The 20,888-nt window shown below is 44.1% G+C and overlaps 1 protein-coding gene across 7 annotated transcripts in view; it reads left to right on the plus strand.

Annotated features, from left to right (window-relative positions):
• Pde4dip (phosphodiesterase 4D interacting protein) overlaps positions 1-20,888 on the plus strand; it is a 213,693-nt gene that overhangs the window by 90,086 nt on the left and 102,719 nt on the right. For all 7 annotated transcript variants that reach the window (XM_075981819.1, XM_075981818.1, XM_075981824.1 and 4 more), the window contains 4 exons: positions 12,715-12,791; positions 15,974-16,097; positions 16,281-16,456; positions 16,718-16,835. In XM_075981819.1, the coding sequence (XP_075837934.1) occupies positions 12,715-12,791; positions 15,974-16,097; positions 16,281-16,456; positions 16,718-16,835 (495 nt within the window). The remainder of the gene's footprint in view (positions 1-12,714; positions 12,792-15,973; positions 16,098-16,280; positions 16,457-16,717; positions 16,836-20,888) is intronic.

Below are 20,888 nucleotides of genomic sequence, written 5' to 3' on the forward strand. Positions count from 1 at the left end.
TGACCAGAACAGTGTTCCTGCCTGGGTAGGGGTGCTGCAGTCGTAGAACCTGAAACCCTCCCACGTGTTTAACCTGTTTTGTGACACAGACAAGCAGATGAGACAAGACGCTCTTTGGGCAGAGGATAAGTGACTGACTTGTGAGATGGTAGCATTTATTTATGTTTCGCCAAATACTTCGTTAGTATTAAGTGCTTATTATGTTATATCCAGTAAACTGCTACTGGTGTGATTAGACCACAGGATGAACTGGAAGGCACCGAACACCGGCCTCACACAAAGTCCTTACAACACGAGGAAGTGTAACACAAGCCACCCGTGCCATTTAAACGTTCTCTGGTGACCACAGTTTCAAACAGAACAGAGCAGTGCGGTGGTGGTGCACGCCTTTATTCCCAACACTCGGAGGCAGGGGAAGGTGGATCTTTGTGAGTTTGAGGCCAGCCTGGTCTATATAACTAGTTCCAGGACAGTCAGGGCTAGACAGAAAAACCCTGTCTCAAAATACAAAACAAAACAAAAAAAGAGCAGAACCGTACGAAAATCGGTGGCAATAATGCATTTAAATATTGCATTTAAATAATGCATTTAAAACATTGTAATTTCAACATAAAAATTAAAGTACAAAATTTTTAAAATATTTTTACTATTCTTTCACAATAGTTAATATTAAAAGGTCACTGTCAACTGTCCCCGGAATCTCCATGGTACTTTGGTTTGTGCTTGTTAATTTCTCTAGCCGTGGGTGGCCTGTACCTTCCATCGTGAATGGCACAGCTGGGGTGTGTGTAGGGTAAACACTCTCCCGGGTTTCCAGGAGAGGTCTAAGCTCAGAAAGTGATCTGATGATCACAGGATTTGCTTTGGGCCAGGCCAGGCTTTCAAAGTGAGACCACAGAGTCCTGGGCCAGATCAGGTCAGGTGCCGTCAAGAATTTAAGTGTATTCGGCAGGCCGTATCTCCAATTTGTTTATGTTTGGAATGTTTTGTTGTTTGAGACAGGGTCTCACTACATAACTACATAGCCCTGGCTAGCATGAAACTCATTATGTAGACGAACCAACCTGGAATTCACTCTGTTTCCTGAGTGCTGATATTAAAGGTGTGTGCCACCTTGCCCGCCTTTAATATAGTTGCTATACTTCATATAAATCCTCTACCTGCTGCCCGAGGAGAAATTAAGAAAAACAAAGAGTGGTTCCTGTGAAATGCTCTTCTTTAGCTGAGAGAAATGTCACTTGGAGCAATCCTTTTAGCTCCTGCAATGGGCTGGGCTCCTGTCTCCCATGAAGCATCCTGGGGGATCACAGGGGCTCCAGCCTCTCCCCGGCTCTCACCAGGAGCTGCAAGTTACTAAATTAAGCCCAGCCAGGCCTATTTGTGAACACAGACTCCAGCCAAGTCCAAGGGATTTGTCCTGCTGAGGAATGTCCCGGGGAGGGGAGAGGTTCGCTGAGATCATGGGTATTTGTGTTTGTGTCTTCTCATTTGCCTGCTCAGTTGGGTCAGATCAGCAGAGGCTCTGGGACTCAAGCAAGAGGCTGACAGGCCAGAGAAAAGGACTAGCTTGTGACATTTGAGGTCAAACTGCAGGTCAGTGTGAAAAAGAGCGTGTATCTTGGGACCTCTGTGCTCGGAGTAAATAAAATAGCTGCACACCTCATTTTCTCCCTCATTTTTCCTTCTTTAAAAGTAAACTTTTTATTTGAGAGCGCTTTTAGCTCACAGCAAAACTGAACAGGAAACTCCGAGATCTATCTGCCCTTTGCCACCAGCAGATTCCAAACACACCTCATTTTATTTTTTACTGGATTTCTGAACTGAGTGTTGGTCAGAGTTGACTCTTTCACCTGTGATTCACGCATCTGACTACTTGTGGAAATTACATTTATTGAGTACCTTCAACGTGTCAATATTTTAAGGAATTAAAATATTAATTATTTGATTTAATTGCTATACCTGAAATTAAAACACGAGGGACCTGTTCTGAAGTTGCTGAAATGATCTTTAGAACAGAGAGGATGAACTGCGTTTTCATTTTCCTGTGGGTCAGTGTAGCAGCGTGCGCGAGAGCGGATATTTACAGCCCGGCTGGTCGCCATCTTACCCTGCCGCGCAGCCGCAGCACTAGAATCTCCCCCTTCCGTGACCGTGCGGTGGGGCCGTTCACATTTCTACCCTGCCGTAGAGCTGGGATGCAGGGAGGGAGAGCAGCCCGAGGCGTGATGCGGGGTCTGCGGGCTTGGTGGGATCTCTTTGGAGTCACATGACGGATTCACAATAATTTGTGTATCTGCTGCTATTTATATCTGCCACCTGTACACATTTCTCCACGGCTATCTGATCCTGGGTTATGGCAAGCCGCTCATTTCTCTGGCTTATTTGCAATCTACTATAAATCAACTATTTAATTGGTTAGACGTAAGCTCTAATCCTTTGGGGGCTGTGACTGACTTGATATTTCTAAAGGCCGTTAGAGTGCCTTGCCCACACAAGGGTTGATGCTTATTAAGTATTTGGCTGGGGAACAAAATAAGCAAGGGCTGCCATCTCCAAATCAGCTATCTTGCCCTCTGCCCAAAGAGCATCTTTTCCCTGCGTTCCTGTCTCCCAGTCTCTCGCCCTCCCTCTCCCCTCCCTTCCCACACACATACACACATCCTCTCACACACTCACACTCCAGCCTGAGCCACCCTTGCCCAAACACCTAATCTTAGAACATCAGCGAGCTCAAATGTCCCTGTCTACGTGTGTCCAATCTAAGCAAGTCAGCGTGGCTTTAGGACCCAACGAAGAGGTAGCGGAGGTTGGGCTTGAGGCTGTGTCCCGAACAAAGCGGCACAGTTCGGACACAGGGTTTGCTGTTGTAGAAACCAAACTTTTCCACTTGTTTTTTTTTTTTCCCATCTCCTCGGGAGACCGGGCATTCAAGCTGGTCCTGGCAGGGCAACCACTCTGGCATTGCACAGTCTGACGATGGCAAGACACTGCCCTGTTGTCCTTTCCAGGCAATGAAGGACACGTGGCCCTGTTGGCGCAACCTCCGTGCCTAATTTGGGCCTTCGCTGTGCAACTGAAGCTTAGGCTCTGTGGGACGGCGGGCCTATGCCTCAGAAACCAAGCCTTCCTTTCTGGGGAAGTCTAAAAACTTAAAACTTAAAAACGTTAGTTTTGCACAGGACCCTGCTGGCCAGCTGTCTCACATTCACAAGCATACTGGCAGGGTTATGATATATTTTTTTTAGGCAGGGGGAAAAGGTCCCAATTTGAATGAATCAAATGTTTACAAAGTTTCGGCAATGAGTCCTACGACCGGCACTGTTAATGTCTGCACCCACTGGAGGTCTCCAGTTCTAGTTTTGCTTTGAAACTTTGTGGCTAGAAGGAAAATTTACTTATAAATGAATTCCTTCAGAAACTACTAAACTGATCTCTCGGGAACATTCAGGCACCACCACCTCGTACCGCAGTCAGAAGGATAGAATTCCTTATGCATTGGTGGCGTACCCAGGAGGCAGAGGCAGGCGGATCTCTGTGAGTGAGTTCGAGGCCAGCCTGGTCTACAGAGCAAGTTTCAGGACAACCAGGGCTGTTACACAAAGAAACCCTGTCTCAAATAAAAATTCCTTACGAAAACACTATGTGCTTTTCTGTTTTCTGCAGAGATGTGGTCTTGTCCCGGTGTACAGGGAGCACTTCTGTACTTCACTTACTAGAAAGGGTGTGAAGCCCATGCATTAACAGCTACTTCTCACTGGGGTGGACGGAACAGTGGGAGGCTCTCATGAAAGCCCCCAACCTTTCCTCCCACCAAGCTATTTCTGTTTGAGTTGCTTGAATTTACAGGATTGGCTAGGGTGGGATTTTGCTTCATTTATTTTTGTCCCAAATAATGACTCGTTTGTAGCAGGCCTGCTCCTCTCTGGCTTCTTCTAGTTCCAAACGTGCATTAGGTTCCCTGAAGGCTGACCTGACTTGCCCCTTGCTGCACAGAGACCTCCCTGAGCTCAAGTCTGTGAGGCCAGGAAAAGCCAACTTTAATCTCTGATGCGGATCGTACTCTCTGATTTTATCATGCATGCGGACATGCTGTCAGTGTTTTTTCTCTCTTTCTCGTATGTATATATGTATACATATATCTGTATACACACATATGTGTGTATGTATATGTGTGTATACAAATATATACATACATGCATAAGTAGACTGTGTGTGTGTGTGTAACATAAGTCATGGTCTCTATCATTAGAAGCTGGAAGATATCAACACGCACACACACACACACACACACACACACGCACGCACATAGGACCCTACAGTTTAATACCCAAACAAAAAATGCAGCTAAAGACCATTGCAAAATGTTTTTAATTATTCACTCCCTAAACTTACATAGAAAGATACCAAGGGCAAAGTACGTCTGTTAAAGCCTAGAGAGAGGGCAGATGCTTACAATAACTGATATAAGAAGGAGTGAGGTGGGTGCATTCTAGAAACAGACATTGGATGGCCACGAGTCCTAGCTTCTTTGGGAGAGTCCTGACTTTCACCTGTTGCCCCTGCATCCTAATGACACCAACCTCAGGATGGATGCTGGCTTCTGCTCGTCTTGCACTGCAGTGAATCCCAATGAACGTCAGGTTTAGAAGGAGAGAAGACGCCGTAGGCCGGGAGAGACTCAGGCAGAGCCTTGGTGGCTTTCCAGGACAGCGGCATGATTGGTTGACAATCAGTAAGAGTCCTTGTTTCTGGAGGAAGGTGGCACCACTGAGCATGGAGGGGTCTTGGGACCGTGTCTCCATGAACTATCATCTCTCAGAACTCAGCTCAGAAAGGTGTGCTGCCGGATACTGACTCATGGCGGCATGAGCCTCAGTCAGAACAAAGGGAGACCACCAGGATGGGTGACCCGAGTAGGTATGGGAGAGGAAGGGTAAGGGGACAATGGTGGTGAGAGATGAGCTGACAGAACTTGCTCTTTGACTTGACGAGGTTGCGGGTTCCTCTTGAGACCCATCTGACGTGTGAGTTATTTCTGCCTTTCTTCCTTGCAGCATCTAGTTGCAGACTGGCTTCCTTACGTTTGGGAGGTGCTTAGAGGTGGCTTTCTTCTCTCTTCTCATCAGCATCAGGAAATAGTCTGAGCACCACCGTTTTCTGGAACGCGGAGGGCTGGAGGAAGCTGATGAAAGGAGCCAAGTGTGCTGTGACTCTAGTTTAGGTAATTCCAGAAAGGAAAAAGAAAAAATGCCAAGAATCTAAGTGCTTATCTTATAATGAAAACCCCCTCTTTGACTTTATGGGAAATTCAAAATGTGCACAAAGATAAAGAGAATAGTATTTTCTGTGTCCCTGCTGCATGTCCTGGGGACCTCATCCCCAGCTTCGGCAGTTCCCTGTGAACCTCGTTCCTCTGGTTGCTCTCACTGCAGTGCTCTTTCTTTTCCTGTTCTCAGTTTTCTACGGCAACTCCCAGACATCATACGACCTTGCCTGGCAACGGGCCAGAAGAGACCTCTGATATGTTCTTTCTTCAGAACATAAGCACCATAACGTTACTATGCACAGAGTTTGAAGGCGCTTCCTTAACACCAGCTGATATCCGATCCATACTCAATTTCCTCTGCCAAATGTTCATGTTCAGATCTCCAGACCTTCATGTATCTGAGCTTCGGTGTAGGGCAGAGGAGTAGACCTTTGACCCTTTCAGGGGAAAGAGGAAGAAAGTAAGACAGGAGAGGAGGCTGGAATCCAGTTTATTTAACCCGTTGTCTTCAGTGAGCACGTAGAACACCACTTAGAGAGTGCTCCCAGATTAAAACAGGAAATCTTTTAGTTGATTTTTCAATTTGTCATTTTTCATGTATGTGTGGTGTGGTGTGCATGTGGGGTGGGTGTGTGTGTGCACGCGCGCGCATATGCATATGGAGGCCTGTGTTTGGTGTAGGAAATGATCCTCCATCGCTCTTCTACCTCAGTCATCAAGATAAGGACTCTCAATCAATCACAGAGCTCGCCCGCATGGCGAGTCTTGCTAGTGAGCTTGCTCAGGGGAAAATCCTTTGCCTCTGTCTTCCAGGGTTAGAATTACAGATGCCACCATACCATCTGCCATTTATTTGAGTTTCCAGGAATTCAAACTCTAGTCCTTGGGCTCTCAGAGCAAGCCCCTTAACTACTGAGCCACCCTGGCCCCAAATTGTTAAAAGACTTTAAATGAAAGGTTTTTCATTCAGTCTCACAGTGTTATCCTATCTGCTTTGGATAGCAGAACTCCGTCTATGAAACGAAACTCAAGTTTGCAATGTAAATTTTAAGCATGGGATTGCTGGTAATGCAAGAAGCTCCAAAGACCCAGGGAGCCTCTCGCTCTGAGCTTTTTATTAGGCATAATCACATGCAAAGATACGATACAGTCATTATACCGTGCTTGCAAGGAGTGGAGGGCTTTGCTTACACATGACCAGGACAAGGACGCACGGATAGAAAAACATATGGGAACACAACAAACCTTGTCCATCTTAAGAAATAGCATCTCTGAGAACTCAAGAACAATGGCAATGGGTTTCTGATCCTACTGCACGCACTGGCTTTGTGGGAGCCTAGGCAGTTTGGATGCTCAACTTACTAGATCTGGATGGAGGTGGGGGTTCCTTGGACTTCCCACAGGACAGGGAACCCTGATCGCTTTTTGGGCTGAGGAGGGGGGGACTTAATTGGGGGAGGGGGAGGGAAATGGGAGGCGATGGCGGGGAAGAGACAGAAATCTTTAATAAATAAATAAAATAATTAAAAAAAAAGAAATAGCATCTTCCCGGAACACCTGTCATGAAGACCATTCCCCTCCGTCCATCTGTCATCATTCTCTTGTTAGTGTGCCTACTTGTTGGATTTATTCTGTCATAAATAGTGCTGGGAAATTTTTTGAAAACAGTATTTTTTTTTAAGATTTATTTATTAATTATGTATACAGTTTTCCCTGCATGTATGCTGCAGGCCAGAAGAGGGCACCAGATCTCATTACAGATGGTTTGGAGCCACCATGTGGTTGCTGGGAATTGAACTCAGGTCCTCTGGAAGAACAGTCAGTGCTCTTAACTTCTGAGCCATCTCTCCAGCCCTGAAAACATTATTTTTAAGAGAGATGATTGTACTGTGAATTACAGAGCAGCCGATCCATTTAGAGCTCAGACAGAAGACCTGGAAAGAGTGAGCTGACTGGCCACGCCACGGTTTCTTACTTCAGTCCCAGGTGAACACCGAAGGAAATGCAGGCGGCGAAATCATTTCTCGTAGAGTGCAGTGTTGACTGTGGATGCTGTTGAGACTCTGCTGCAGTTTCGTCTAACACAGCAAATGTTGTCTAAGTCCGATCAGTTGCTAAGGTGTCAGCCCTGGCTTCTGAGTCTACGTTGTGACTGACATTGTGCTGACATTGTGACAGAGCCTAATGTCTTTCTTATTAGACTTAAGCTTCAGCACTGAAAATTTTCCTTGAGTTAGTTGGGTGGATATTCCTTTTAGGGGCACACAGCAAAAGAGTTGACTCACACCCTCCCCACCCCAGCTTCCCTTTCTTTGGTATATAAATTTCCCTAGATATCTCTTTTTTGTTGTTTTGTTTTGCCCCCCCCCCTACACACTCCAGGCAGGGTTTCTCTGTATTACAGTCCTAGCTGTCCTGGAACTTGCTCTGTAGTACAGGCTGGCCTTGAACTCACAGAGATCCGCCTGCCTCTGCCTCCCAAGTGCTGGGGTTAAAGGTGTATGTCACCACTGCCTGGTTTCTCTAGATATCTTCATGCAACCCTGATGAGATTTACTGATATGATAAACAAATGTAGTTTGAGACCTACTTATGCTATACTTGGAATTTACACAAGAACACTTACTTGTGGGCATAGACAAACATGGCCAACTGTGCCATCAATTATGGGAGACTCATAGTTCTACACCCTGGCCCCCGTTTTCATTTCTCTTCACTACTAATCTCAGTAGACTAAAGAGAAGAGAGTTCAGGTTGGGAATTCATGCTCAGCTGCTGGGGCACCCTGCTTTTTGTGTGATGGTTTCCTCTCTATGCTATGAAGTAGTCTACTATATGATGGCATCTCATAACCTCAGCTGTCTCAGACAGAGCAGACTCCTGCTGTTGTTGTCAGGAGTCGCCAGCGTTTTAAATGTTTACAGCAAGCCAGCTGTTTTTATAAGTTATTTCATTTAGTTGTATTAATATCTTATGAGATTGGAGCCACTCTAGTCCCCTCAACAGGAGAAAACGAAGGGTTTTAGGGGCCAGGGGCCTCTATTGGCCTCATACTCTGGCTGTCGCTGTTACACCTACTTCTTCCATAAAGACTTTCAAAGATGGACTCCACGCAGCCCATTTTCTAACTGTGGTTTACCACAGGGAACTAAATCAGACAAAAGTGAGAATTGTTTCCAGAGCTGGTATCTGTCTGAAGCAGAGAAGCAAGTGCGGAAGGCTGCATTCTCTTTCTGCTTTTACCTTAGAGGTCACCTTCCTGGCTTTCAACTTCCTTACCTGTAACATAAAAGACCTGAAGTGAAGAATTGCCAAAGTCTTGGCTGGTGAACGTCTTCACACACGGAGTGTCTGGCTGTGATTTGCACACCATCTCACTTAATCCTGTGAAATGGTCACCGTTGTCTTCACTGATAAGGAAAGCAGCCAGTCAGCCCCTGAGGCTCAGCGTGCTTAGCTAGGCACTGTAGGAAACTGGTTCTCTGTGACTTAGGACTGGTGTCCTCAGAACCTCCCACAGCCCCACATTCCTTGTAGGTGGGTTTGATTTTGCCTTAGAACATGCAGATTTCATGCAACATTGCTTACAAGGGACTTTTGGGAGCATTGTCTGCTGACCAGTTGGTGTGTGTTAGAGATTCCGTCGACATCACAAGAATTGATCAGGTTATCTATGCATCCCAGGATTTCCACTGGCTTTCCAGCTGTGAGATGTTGTTTATTTACTCAGCTTAATCTATCTGAGCTGGCTCAGCAGACTTCTAGACTTACCCAGTTTAGTTAAGTTAGCTGGGAATAAAGACCGTCATTGCCATCTGGGTGGTGGTGCACACCTTTAGTCCCCCAGCACTTGGGAGGCAGAGGCAGGTGGATCTCTGAGTTACAGCCCAACCTGACTTACAGAATGAGTTCCAGGACAACCAGGGCTACACAGAGAAACCCTGTCTCCAAAAACCAACCAACCAACTAACCAAAAACCATCGTTGTCAGTACTTCAAAAACATAGATTAAATTTGCTTTTATGTTAGATTTAAAACCAAATTAGCGGCCGGGCGGTGGTGGCTCACGCCTTTAATCCCAGCACTCGGGGGCAGAGGCAGGCGGATCTCTGTGAGTTCGAGACCAGCCTGGTCTACAGAGCTAGTTCCAGGACAGGCTTCAAAGCCACAGAGAAACCCTGTCTCGAAAAAAACAAAAAAAAACAAACAAAAAAAATCAGATTAGCAAAATGACTCAGCAGGTAAAAGCCCTTAAAATAAAAGCCTGCGGACCCAGGGTTCATCCCCGGAATTCACGCAAAGGTAGAACGAGAAGAAACAGCTCCATTAAATTATCCTCTAACCTCCATGTATGTCAAGGAGGTTAGATACATTAGATACAACCAACAATAATAATAAAATACAAATTTTGAGAAGACTTACACACATTTTACCCATTCTTCATCACTTTCTGAGCAGAGAAACATTAACAAAGTTTAGCAAGTTCAACAACCGAGCCTGCTAGTAGCAGGAACAATAGTCATCTTAGGAGTCCTCTTTCTCGGTGCCACATTCGGAGTGCCAGATCCATGTGACATATTACGATGTCAGAGAAAACAGACTGTCACTGTCCCCTGACGGTAATTTTGAAGTTGTTGGTGGTGATGATTATAAATATCATATTTATGGTATGTGTGTTAAAGCACCGTTCTGGGAGACTGAGAACATGCCTCAGTTGAAAAGTGTTTGCTGCCCAAGCACAAGGACCTAAGTTCAGATCTCCGACACTCATGTAAAATTGAACTCAGTGGGGACAGGCTAATAACCCCAGCCTCGGGGGAGACAGAGACACTGGCCAGTCAGCCTAGCCTAGTTGGTGAGCTTTAGGCTCAGAGAGAGACCCTGTCTCAAAATATAAAAATGAAGAGCAACAAAAGACACTGGACATCAACCTTGGACCTCCCCATTCATACACATGTACCTGTATGTGCACACCATACACATATCACTAACATGCACACACATACACCATCCTAAATCCTTGGCACAGATAGTCCTTAGAATGCCACATGGGCTTGATATGAAACTACTGAGCCTTTTCCTCATAAAAATAAATTGAAATACTCTTTGCCAGTGGTTGATCTTTTTACAGGACTAGAATCGCCTAATACAAGTTGTTCAGTTTAATTTGAATATCTGAGCAATGGCAATGTTTACTATAAGTATTGCAAGGAAGATGCTTAAGATTTAAAAACGATTTATTACTTTTTTGAAATCCAATTTGAACTGGACAGTCTACAGTTTTAATTGCTGAGTCATGGAACCCTAGTGTTACACTTCTTGTAGTGTTCGTGAAGTGATAACTTCAAAATCACCCTTGGAAAGACCAAATTTGCTATCATTTTCTTCTTAAATATTGTACTGCGAGCCTTGAAGAAATTATGGTATTCTAATTTCATCTGACATCGACCTATGCTGTACCTCAAGCCCAAAGCACAGACTGTCCTCTGTCATTCCTGCCAACATATCAGCTAGACACTCACTAGAACAGGACCTAAAACACTGTGAGCCCAACTTCTTGCCTGCTAGAAAATGCTTACTAACCCAAGTATTTAAACCAGGCTTCCACTGTTCCCAGGTAGTATTCCTGTCTCACCCATCTTTTATGAGACATGAGTTCTGAAATCTTTCATAAGTATCACATGGTATCCTTGTGTTGCCTTTGACACCAAAAAGTTGGTGGTTGGCACGCGGGTATCAGAATAAAATGTGTCACACTGCTCTGGCACCCTGGTGTGTGTCCCTTTCCTGCACTTCGGCTACTGTACTTCGGCTGCTTTGCCGCCTTTGACCAGTGGCCTCTTCACTCTTTTTTCTCCTTGTACTCGTTGAATTATTAAAAATTATTTCATCTTTGAGATTATAATACAACAACATCATTTACCCTTTCTCTTTCCTCCCCTCAAACCCTCCCATATACCCTTCCTTGCTCTCTTCAAATGCATGGCCTCTATTTTTCATAAATTGTTGTTACATGCTTATGTGTATGTAAACACACACATATATATATATTCCTAAATACATAACTACAACTTACTCGGTCTGTATAACGTTATTTGTATGTTTCTAGGACTGGCCATTTGGTATTGAGGAACCAGTTGGTGTGCTCTTCCCAGGGAAAACTATTTCTCCTGCTCTCTGCATTCCTGGTTGCCTAAGTTTTTTGTGTAGGGCTGACGCTGTGGTCTTTTCTTTATCCACCTTGGCAAGTCTGTTGTTGTTGTCCTTGTTCAGCTCACGTTTAGGTGTAACTAAATCTTTGTCCCTACATTACATCATTCCTTTATTCCTTTCTTCTGTTTGCCAAAATCTTACTTGTTGCTGCCTTGCCCCAGTAAGAATCATTCCCGACATAGATCCACCACCGAAGACCACTAAATTTGTAAAAATCCAATTGCATAATAAAATTTATTATACTGTTTTTAAAACACACAATTTTTTTTCCTTAAATAATTAAACCCAGGGCTGGGAGACAGTTCAGTTGGGATAGTACTTGTCATGTAGATATGATGACCTGACTTTGATCACCAGCGCCTACTTCAAAAAAATTAAATAAAATAGAAAAGGCGGTGTGGTGGTTTATACAGATAATCCCAGGGAAAAGCTGGGTATGGTAGGGTGACATTGGTAATCCCGGTGCTGGAGAGACTGAGACAGGTGGAGTTCTGGAGCCCACTAGCCAGACAGCCTCACCTAACCTAGAAGAGTTCCAAAGTAGTGAGAAGCCTTACCTCAAAGGAGGTAGATAGCTCCTGAAAAATGGTCCTTGGTGCCCTCTGCCTGACCTCTGACCTCTGCTGTCTACCTGCACATACCCATGCACCCTCCCACAGGAACACACATAACTAACCCCCTTCACATTTTATTTTTTTTAAATAAATGTTTATTTATTTATTAAATAAATGTTTATTTATTTATTATGTATACAATATTCTGTCTGTGTGTATGTCTGCAGGCCAGAAGAGGACACCAGACCTCATTACAGATGGTTGTGAGCCACCATGTGGTTGCTGGGAATTGAACTCAGAACCTTTGAAAGAGCAGGCAGTGCTCTTAACCACTGAGCCATCTCTCCAGCCCCCCCCCCCTTCACATTTTAAAACATATTGTAGCCTATAGTGGCAGGAAAGATTTGTTTTGCAATTATCTGTCCTCTAACGTTTTAGAGAGCTGATGGCCTAGGGCATCATTTGTCATCCAGGGGCAGTGACAGACAGGCGGGAAGCGTGGAGAGCAGCACCGGGGAATTTCGGATCTGAAGAGCTTGTTTACAGATCCATCTGGGTGTCCACATACGCCGAGGGTTTTGCAAAGGACTGCGAGGCTGCGTGGACCAGAGCTGAAGTCAAATAGGAGCCCGGATAGCGAGAGGCAGCCGCTAGTGACGGTTAATGTCTGTGTGCTTTGCAGAATATTGAGCTGAAGATTGAAGTGGAGAGCCTGAAACGAGAACTCCGGGACCGGAAGCAGCACCTGGAGAAGACACGGTGAGTTGCAGGTCAAGCTCTGTGCCGAGCAGCGTGTGCACAGGAGCTCCGTCCTGCCTCGAGCTCTGTCCTGCCCCGAGCTCCATCCTGCCCTGAGCTCTGTCCTGCCCCGAGCCCCGGTTCACTCACCCGAGAAGAATGGGTTCAGACGCAAAGTCCTGAACCTTAACCTTCACATCGGAATGCAGGTCTTATTGGGACGTGAAGCCATGAATTTCATGTTTCCTCGGATGCAACTGTTTCTTAGTCAGATGCACCTTGCCGTGGGTGGGTGAGTCTCGCAGAGCTGAGACTGCAAATTTCCTGCTAGAGAGGAAAGAACTAGTCAGGAGGCAGCAAACGCTGAGCGTTTGCAAAGAACATTTGTCAGAAATGATCAGTCAGTCTAAAAACCAGAAACAATATCAAGAGCTGGCATAATGTCTAGGGAAAATCGTCATTCTCATGTTCTTCTGGTGGACGTAAGCAGTATGACATTGATTTGGGTATGGTTTATTAATTTTTAAGGCGAAAAGACTCAGATAATCCCTAGAGGAACTCTATTCCTCATAAATAAAGGTGCCCATGAAAGGATTATTCTTTGTAATGGCAGAAAACTTGAAGCCACCATCCACTAGTCGGCCAATGGCTGAACAGGACATCTGTCCTGTGGCCTATTACACAGCTGTTAAAAAGCAGGACCTCTGTCGGTTTTGGCAGAAAGCCCTTGATAGGGTAAGAGGAAGAGCACCGAGCGCTGTTCACAGCGCAAGTCTCTTGGGGTAAATGTGTGTCCTCGTTTGTTGTCCTGTTGCTATGGTAAGTCATTGAACAAAACTAGTTTGGATTGGAAAGCATGTATTTTGTCAGGCAACAGTTATTACTAGAGGAAGTCAGGCAGGAATTCAAGGCAGGAACTGAAGAGACCATGGAAGAATGCTGCTTATTGACTTGCTTAGCTAAATTCCTTATACAACCCAGGACCACCAGCCCAGGGATAACACCGCCCACCTCCTGCATCAACTAACGATTAATAAAATGCCCCGCTGGTAGTGGTGCATGCCTTTTATCCCAGCACTCGGGAGGCAGAGGCAGGCAAATCTCTGTGAGTTTGAGGCCAACCTGGTCTACAAGAGCTAGTTCCAGGATAGGCTCCAAAGCTACAGTGAAACCCTGTCTCAAAAAACCAAAAAAGAAAGAAAGAAAAAAGGAAAATGCCCCTATAGACACGCCCACAGGCTTTTTCAATGGAGAAAACGCCTCAGCTGAGATTCACTCTTCTTCACAGGGCAGCTATATTACATGGACAACTGAAACCAATATGGCCATATGTTTGCTTTATTAGGCATAGAAAACAAACAGACAAACCTGGAGGGTTGCAACCAAACTCTTGAAAACCACTCTCTTTAGGGGAGTAAAGGGAGTTTTCTTCTAGTGGGAAGAAAACTTGATTTTTCCTTCCTTTTATATACTTTCGTCAGGATGGTTAGTTACTCTAGCCATTTGCCGTGGTACACACCTGCCAGCCTAGTACTAGGGAGGCTGAGGCAGGAGGATCAGGAGTTTAAGGCCAACCAGACTATGTAGCAAAGTCTTGTTGAGGCAGACTATGCAATGAAACCTTGTCTCAATAAATGAAAAGGTTAATTTTGTAATGTGTGGTTTCTGTCATTGTTTAAAAACCAGTTTTAAATGATGGGTGGTATAATATATTCTGTGATCCAAATGTGTTCAGTGTGATCTGACACCCCCTATATTCTGTGATCCAAATGTGCTCAGTGTGATCTGACACCCCCTTTGAATCTATAGTATGGCTTGGGTTTTAAGATAGCTAATTAGATCAGAATTCTGAAAGTCATCTTCAGGTATATGTAAGATGTTGGCATTGCTAAATAACAAAACAATGAATAAAAGGATTTTCTTATTAGGGTTGAATCTTTGGTGGTTTGTATTAAGAAAACTTGCCTGCCATTGTACACTCTAGAAAACAATATAGCAAAACATTTTGAGAGCTCTGTAACACTTCAAAATTGTTATATCATTTTTATATCTACTTTGATAAGGCTGACATCTTTTCTGAAATATGTAGAATAGGGATATAGGGAGTTGAGTTTATCTCCGGAGATGAAAATGTCCTCCATTCCCTAAAGCTTTTAGTCCTGGACAATCAGGTGACTTCCTCAAGGGATGCGAGGCTAAAGGAGAAGCTGGTTCCCTAAAGTCGCTGTTGTTGGATGCTTAGGTTATTTCTTTGACTTTTGCCCCTTCCTACTTCACAAAGGCTACACGAGGCCAACACCAGAAGATGGGTCTAGCCTCTGGAATTGTGCTGATTAGCACCCACTAAAAACCAAGGAATTCTGCAATCTCTGAGAACAACCAATTTATCTCCATGGAAAAAGTGCCCCAGACTTGGTGGTCGATAAGCCTATGATTTAATGCAGTTCTTTACTCTGAGAACAAGAAGATGGTTCATGGTTCTCAAAAATGGTTTAAAACACAAACAAAACTGAACCGGAATTAAGATACCTCAGCACCTGATCTGGGCCCCCAGATTTCTAATCCTCAGATATCCAAGGACAGCTGTCGCTCCCTATAAATAAACCGGTGATACCTTACCCCTTTCATGCTAGTGCCTGGACAACCATTCCTGGGGATATCAGAGAAGCCACATGCAGCCAAAATCAGAGTATATTGCAGATTAAATGTCTGCTCTCTACCCGGGACCTGGAACACTCGATAGAACTCTGTAGAGGTGTCCCAGACTCAGGAAAGGTCCTCCAGGCATTCCTGATTGGAAAGGAGGGCGTTTCTGTGGCTGCCCAAATAGATATCATGTCCTAGCAACCTAATGGAATGAGTATTTAAAACCAAACAGCAAGGATGCAGGCTGCTAGCAAATCTCTCTAGGAGAGCCCTTTAAATGGGGAAGTCCATGACTGCGATCCTAGCTGCTGACTCTTTGCCTCCGCCATGAGCTTCTCCTCCGGAAGCTATTGCAATCCTGGCAATCTCAGGGCAGCAGACCTACCCTACTTGACAAGGAAGAACGAAGCTAGAGATCCTAAAAGGTCAGATGCAAAGGCTGGACAGTGGGTCCTGGGAACAGCGCCACAGCACGGCTCCTCTTTCCCCTCCCCATGTGAGCTGCTCGAGAAGCCGGGTGACTGCTCTAATAGCAAATGCTATGTATGTGGTCTTAGGGCTGATGTGGAGGATCTCAACAGCCAGAATGAAGCAGAGCTCCGGCGCCAGGTTGAGGAACGGCAGCAGGAGACAGAACATGTTTACGAGCTCCTAGAGAACAAGATCCAGCTGCTACAGGAGGTGAGGAGTGTTCACAGGTCCACAGCGACCAGCGCAAGTGGTACCCCAGAGCCTCTTCCGGGACGCCCTATCTTCTGGCCTCTCTGATCTCCCTTATTTCTCTCATCCATCAGAGCCCCTGTACCTTAGCACTCCGGACCTAGGTGGGAGTAGACCACCGCTCAATTTTCCTTCTTTTCGCAGGAATCCAGACTAGCGAAGAATGAAGCCGCACGGATGGCAGCCCTGGTGGAGGTGGAGAAGGGGTGTAACCTGGAGCTCTCGGAGAAACTGAAGGATGCAGCCAAGGACAGGGAAGATGCACCGGGAGACCGAGTGAAGCCTGACCAATACTCCGAAGCCCTGGCACAGCGGGACAGGTGGGTGTCTTCGGTGGTTTTTTTTTTTTGGCTGCCTTCCCCGTGTTCCCCAGGAGAACACACCATAGCTATGTTGCTCCTCCTTTAAGTACTGATAGTGGGCTTTTGGCCCTGTCTAAGATGCCATGTCCGTCTGGACCAGATTTCTTAAAGTTTGACTCTTCAGTGGCATCCAGTAAGAGAGGTCCCTAGTTTGCGGCAGGAGCCTAAGTAGAAACGGGTGGATAATTATGGTCGATTCCTTTCGTTTCCTTGGCCCAGGAGAATTGAAGAGCTGAGGCAGAGCTTGGCTGCCCAGGAGGGGCTCGTGGAACAGCTGTCTCAAGAGAAACAGAAACTGCTACATCTGCTGGAGGAGCCAGAGAGCATGGAGGTGCAGGTGAGGCTCAGGCTGGGTGGCCTGGGCACCAGGTTCCTAGTTCCTTGAGCACTTGTTACTGGTTGGTGTAAAGCAAACCACTACCCACTTCGCCGCTTACAATACAATGTATCTTTAGCATGCAAGGTTTAGTGTCAGAAATCTAGAAGAGGCTCCTCTGGGTCTCAGTTTAAAATCTCATGAGTCTGAACTCCAGGTATGCACTAGATGGCTTATCTGAAGGTGGGCCTTGGGGGAAGGATCTGTATCTAAGGTTCCATGAGGCACTGGCAGAATTGATTTCTGTGAGGTAGTTCAAGTCACAGACTACAGACTGTTGCCCCTCTATCCCCTCACCTCTGGAAATTCCGCTCACTTTTGTCATAGTTGACGTAGTTGCACAGCTGTGCAGTGAATTCCATCATGCTTGTCTGGCAGTATTATTAGGAGCAAATCTTTCTTACACCCCAAGGGGGCGGACTGTACACAAAGGTATCAGTACCAGAGGATTATATGGACAATTTTAGAACTCTCCCAGCAATGCTGAGGGATTTATACCTACAAACAATGCTCTTTTTTATATTTTTTATGGTTTATTTAACCTTATTTTATGTGCATTGGTATGAAAGTGTCAGATCCCCTGGAACTGGATCTTCAGACAGTTGCGAGGTGCCATGTGGGTGCTGGGAATTGAACCCGGGTCCTCTGGAAGAGCAGTCAGTGCTCTTAACCACCAAGCCATCTCTCCAGCCCCAAACAATGCTCTTTTAAAAATAAGCTTTATTTTATATTTTTTGCTTTTTTGCAAAAAATCAGGTGTTCGTGGTGTGTGTATTGATGTCCGGGTCTTCAATTCAGTTCCAATTGTCCTCCTGTCTGTTTTTATGCCAATACCAGACTGGTTTCAGTACTGTAGTTCTGTAGTAGAAGTCAGGGATTGTGATGCCTCCAGAAGTTCTTTTATTGTACAGGATTGTTTTGGCTATCCTCGGTTTTTTTGCTTTTCCGCATGAAGTTGAGTATTGTTCTTTCAAGGTCTGTGAAGAATTTTGCTGGGATTTTGATGGGCATTGCATTGAATCGGTTGCTTTTTGGTAAGATTGCTAATTTTACTATGTTAATTCTACCTACCCAAGCACATGGGAGATCTTCCAATTTCTGGTGTCTCCTTCAATTTCTTTCTTCAAGGATTTTAAAGTTCTTGTCATACAGATCTTCCACTTAGTTGGTTAGAGTTACTCCAACTATTATTTGTGGCTATTGTGAAGGGTGATGTTTCTCTTATTTCTTTCTCAGTCCATTTATCATATGTATAAAGGAGGGGTACTGGCTTTGTTGTTGTTGTTGTTTAGCTAATCTTCTATCCTGCTACATTATTGAAGGTGTTTATGAGTTGTCGAAGTTCCTTGATAGAAAGTTTTGGGTTGCTTATGTAAACTATCATATCATCAAAAATAGTGAGAGTTTGACTTCTTCTTTTCTAATTTATATCCCCTTTTGTTGTCTTATTGCTCTAGTTAGAACTTCAAGTTCTATATTAAATAGATAGATAGAGAGAGTGGACAACCTTGTCTTGTTCCTGATTTCAGTTCAGGTTCACTTTGAATTTCTCTCCATTTAGTTTGATGTTGGCTGTTGGCTTGCTGTATATTGCCTTTATTATGTTTAGGTATGTTCCTTGTATCCCTGCTCTCTCCAAGACCTTAATCATGAAGGAATCTTGTATTTTGTTGAAGGCCTTCTCAGCATCTAATGAGATGATCATATATTTTTTTTGGTTTGTTTTTATGGTGGATTACATTGACAGATTTCTGTATGTTGAACCATCCCTGCATCTCTGGGATGAAGCTGACTTGATCATGGTGGATGATTTTTTTTCTGATGTGTTCTTGAATTTGTTTTGCCAGTATTTTATTGAGTATGTTTGCATAAGTGATATTGGTCTATATTTCTCTTTCTTAGTAATGTCTTTGTGTGGTTTTGATATTGGGGTAATTGTAGCCTCGTAAAAAAGTTTGCAATGTTCCTTCTGTTTCTACTGTGTGGAAAATTTGAGGAGTATTGGTATTAGTTCTTCTTTGAAAATCTTGTAGAATTCTGAAGAAAGCATATTTAGCAAATGGTGCTGGCATAACTGGATATCAACATGTAGAAGAATGCAACTAGGGCTGGAGAGATGGCTCAGAGATTAAGAGCACTGGCTGCTCTTCCAGAGGTCCTGAGTTCAATTCCCAGCAACCACATGGTGGCTCACAACCATCTGTAATGAGATCTGGTGCCCTCTTCTGGCCTGCAGGCATACATGGAGGCTGAACGCTGTGTACATAATAAATAAATAAATGAATCTTTTAAAAAAAGAATGAAACTAGATCTATATCCATTTCCATGCACAAAACTCGAGTCCATATGGATCAAAGACCTCAACATAAAACCAACTACATTGAACCTCAAAGAAGAGTAAGTGGGACGTACACTTGAACACATTGACACAGAAGACCACTTCCTAAATATAACCTCAGTAGCACAGACACTGAGAGAAACAATTAATAAATGAGACCTCCTGAAACTGAAAAGCTTCTGTAAAGCAAAGGACACGGTCAACAAGACAAAACAGCAGCCTACAGAGTGGGAAAAGATTTTCACCAGCCCCACATCAGACAGAGAGTTGATCTCCAAACTATACAAAGAACTCAAGAAATTGGTCATCAAAAGAACAAATAATCCAATAAAAAAAATGGAGTACAGACCTAAACAGAGAACTCTCAACAGAGAAATCTAAAATGGCTAAAAGACACTTAAGGAAATGTTCAACATCCTTAGTCATCAGAGAAATCCAAATCAAAACATCTCTGAGATTCCATCTTACACCTGTAAGAATGACCAAGATCAAAAACACTGATGACAACTTATGCTGGAGAGAATGTGAAGTAAAGAGAACACTCCTGCATTACTGGTGGGAGTGTAAACTTGTACAACCGCTTTGGAAATCGTATGGCTATATCTCAGAAAATTATGAAACAACCTTCCTTAAGACCCAGCAGCACTACTTTTGGGTATATGTGATCAACTATGTTAATAGCAGCATTATTTGTCATAGCTGGAACCCATGGAGCTGGAACACAGCATTAAAAATATGGCATCCTCAAATTTGCAGTCAAATGAATAGATCTAGAAACCATCATATTGAGTGAGGTAACCCAGACCCATAAAGACAAATATAATATGTACTCACTCATAAGTGGCTTTTAGACATAAAGCAAAGAAAAACAGCCTACATTCACAACTCCAGAGAACCTTGACAACAGAGAGTAACCTAAGAGAGACATATACGTAGATCTAATCTACATGGGAAGTAGAAAAGACAAGATCTCCTGAGAAAATTGGGAGTGTGGAGATCATGGGAAAGGGTAGAGGTGGGGAGGGAATAAGGGGAGCAGAGAAAAAATATATAGCTCAATAAAAACAATAAAAAGAAAGAAAAAAGACAATAGCAAGAAAAATGTAATTAATAAAAAATTAGCTTTATTATAAAAGTCCTTGCAAATAAATAAAAACATTATACATCAAAACTAACCAGACCCACAACCTAAACAATTTAACGAAATTGTATATGTAACAGGATCGCGGGCCCTTTGTTTGTCCTGCCTGGCTAGCAGAAACATAGAAACTGTATTAATTAAATTACTGCATGGCCATTATATCTAGCCTCTTCTAGGCCAACTCTCACATCCTGATATAACCCATTTCTACGAATCTGTGTAGCACCACGAGGTCGTGGCTTACTGGGAAGGATTCTAACCAGTGTCAGTCTCAGGCAGGAGCTTCATGGCATCTGCCACACTGCCTTCTTCCTCCCAGGATTCAGTTCTGTCTTTCATGCCTATCTAAGTTCTGCCCTATCAAAAGGCCAAGGCAGTTTCTTTAGTTAACCAATGAAAGAAACACAAACACAGAAGGACCTCCTACACTATGTATATAGTAAGAATTGACATTTACAGCTAAGCTATGAAGCTTCAGATTAAATTTTACATGTTCACTATTGAATATATTTTATGCACTTAGTCACCACCAAAG

The sequence above is a fragment of the Microtus pennsylvanicus genome, chromosome 7 (assembly GCF_037038515.1).
Source record: "Microtus pennsylvanicus isolate mMicPen1 chromosome 7, mMicPen1.hap1, whole genome shotgun sequence".
Lineage (NCBI taxonomy): Eukaryota > Metazoa > Chordata > Mammalia > Rodentia > Cricetidae > Microtus > Microtus pennsylvanicus.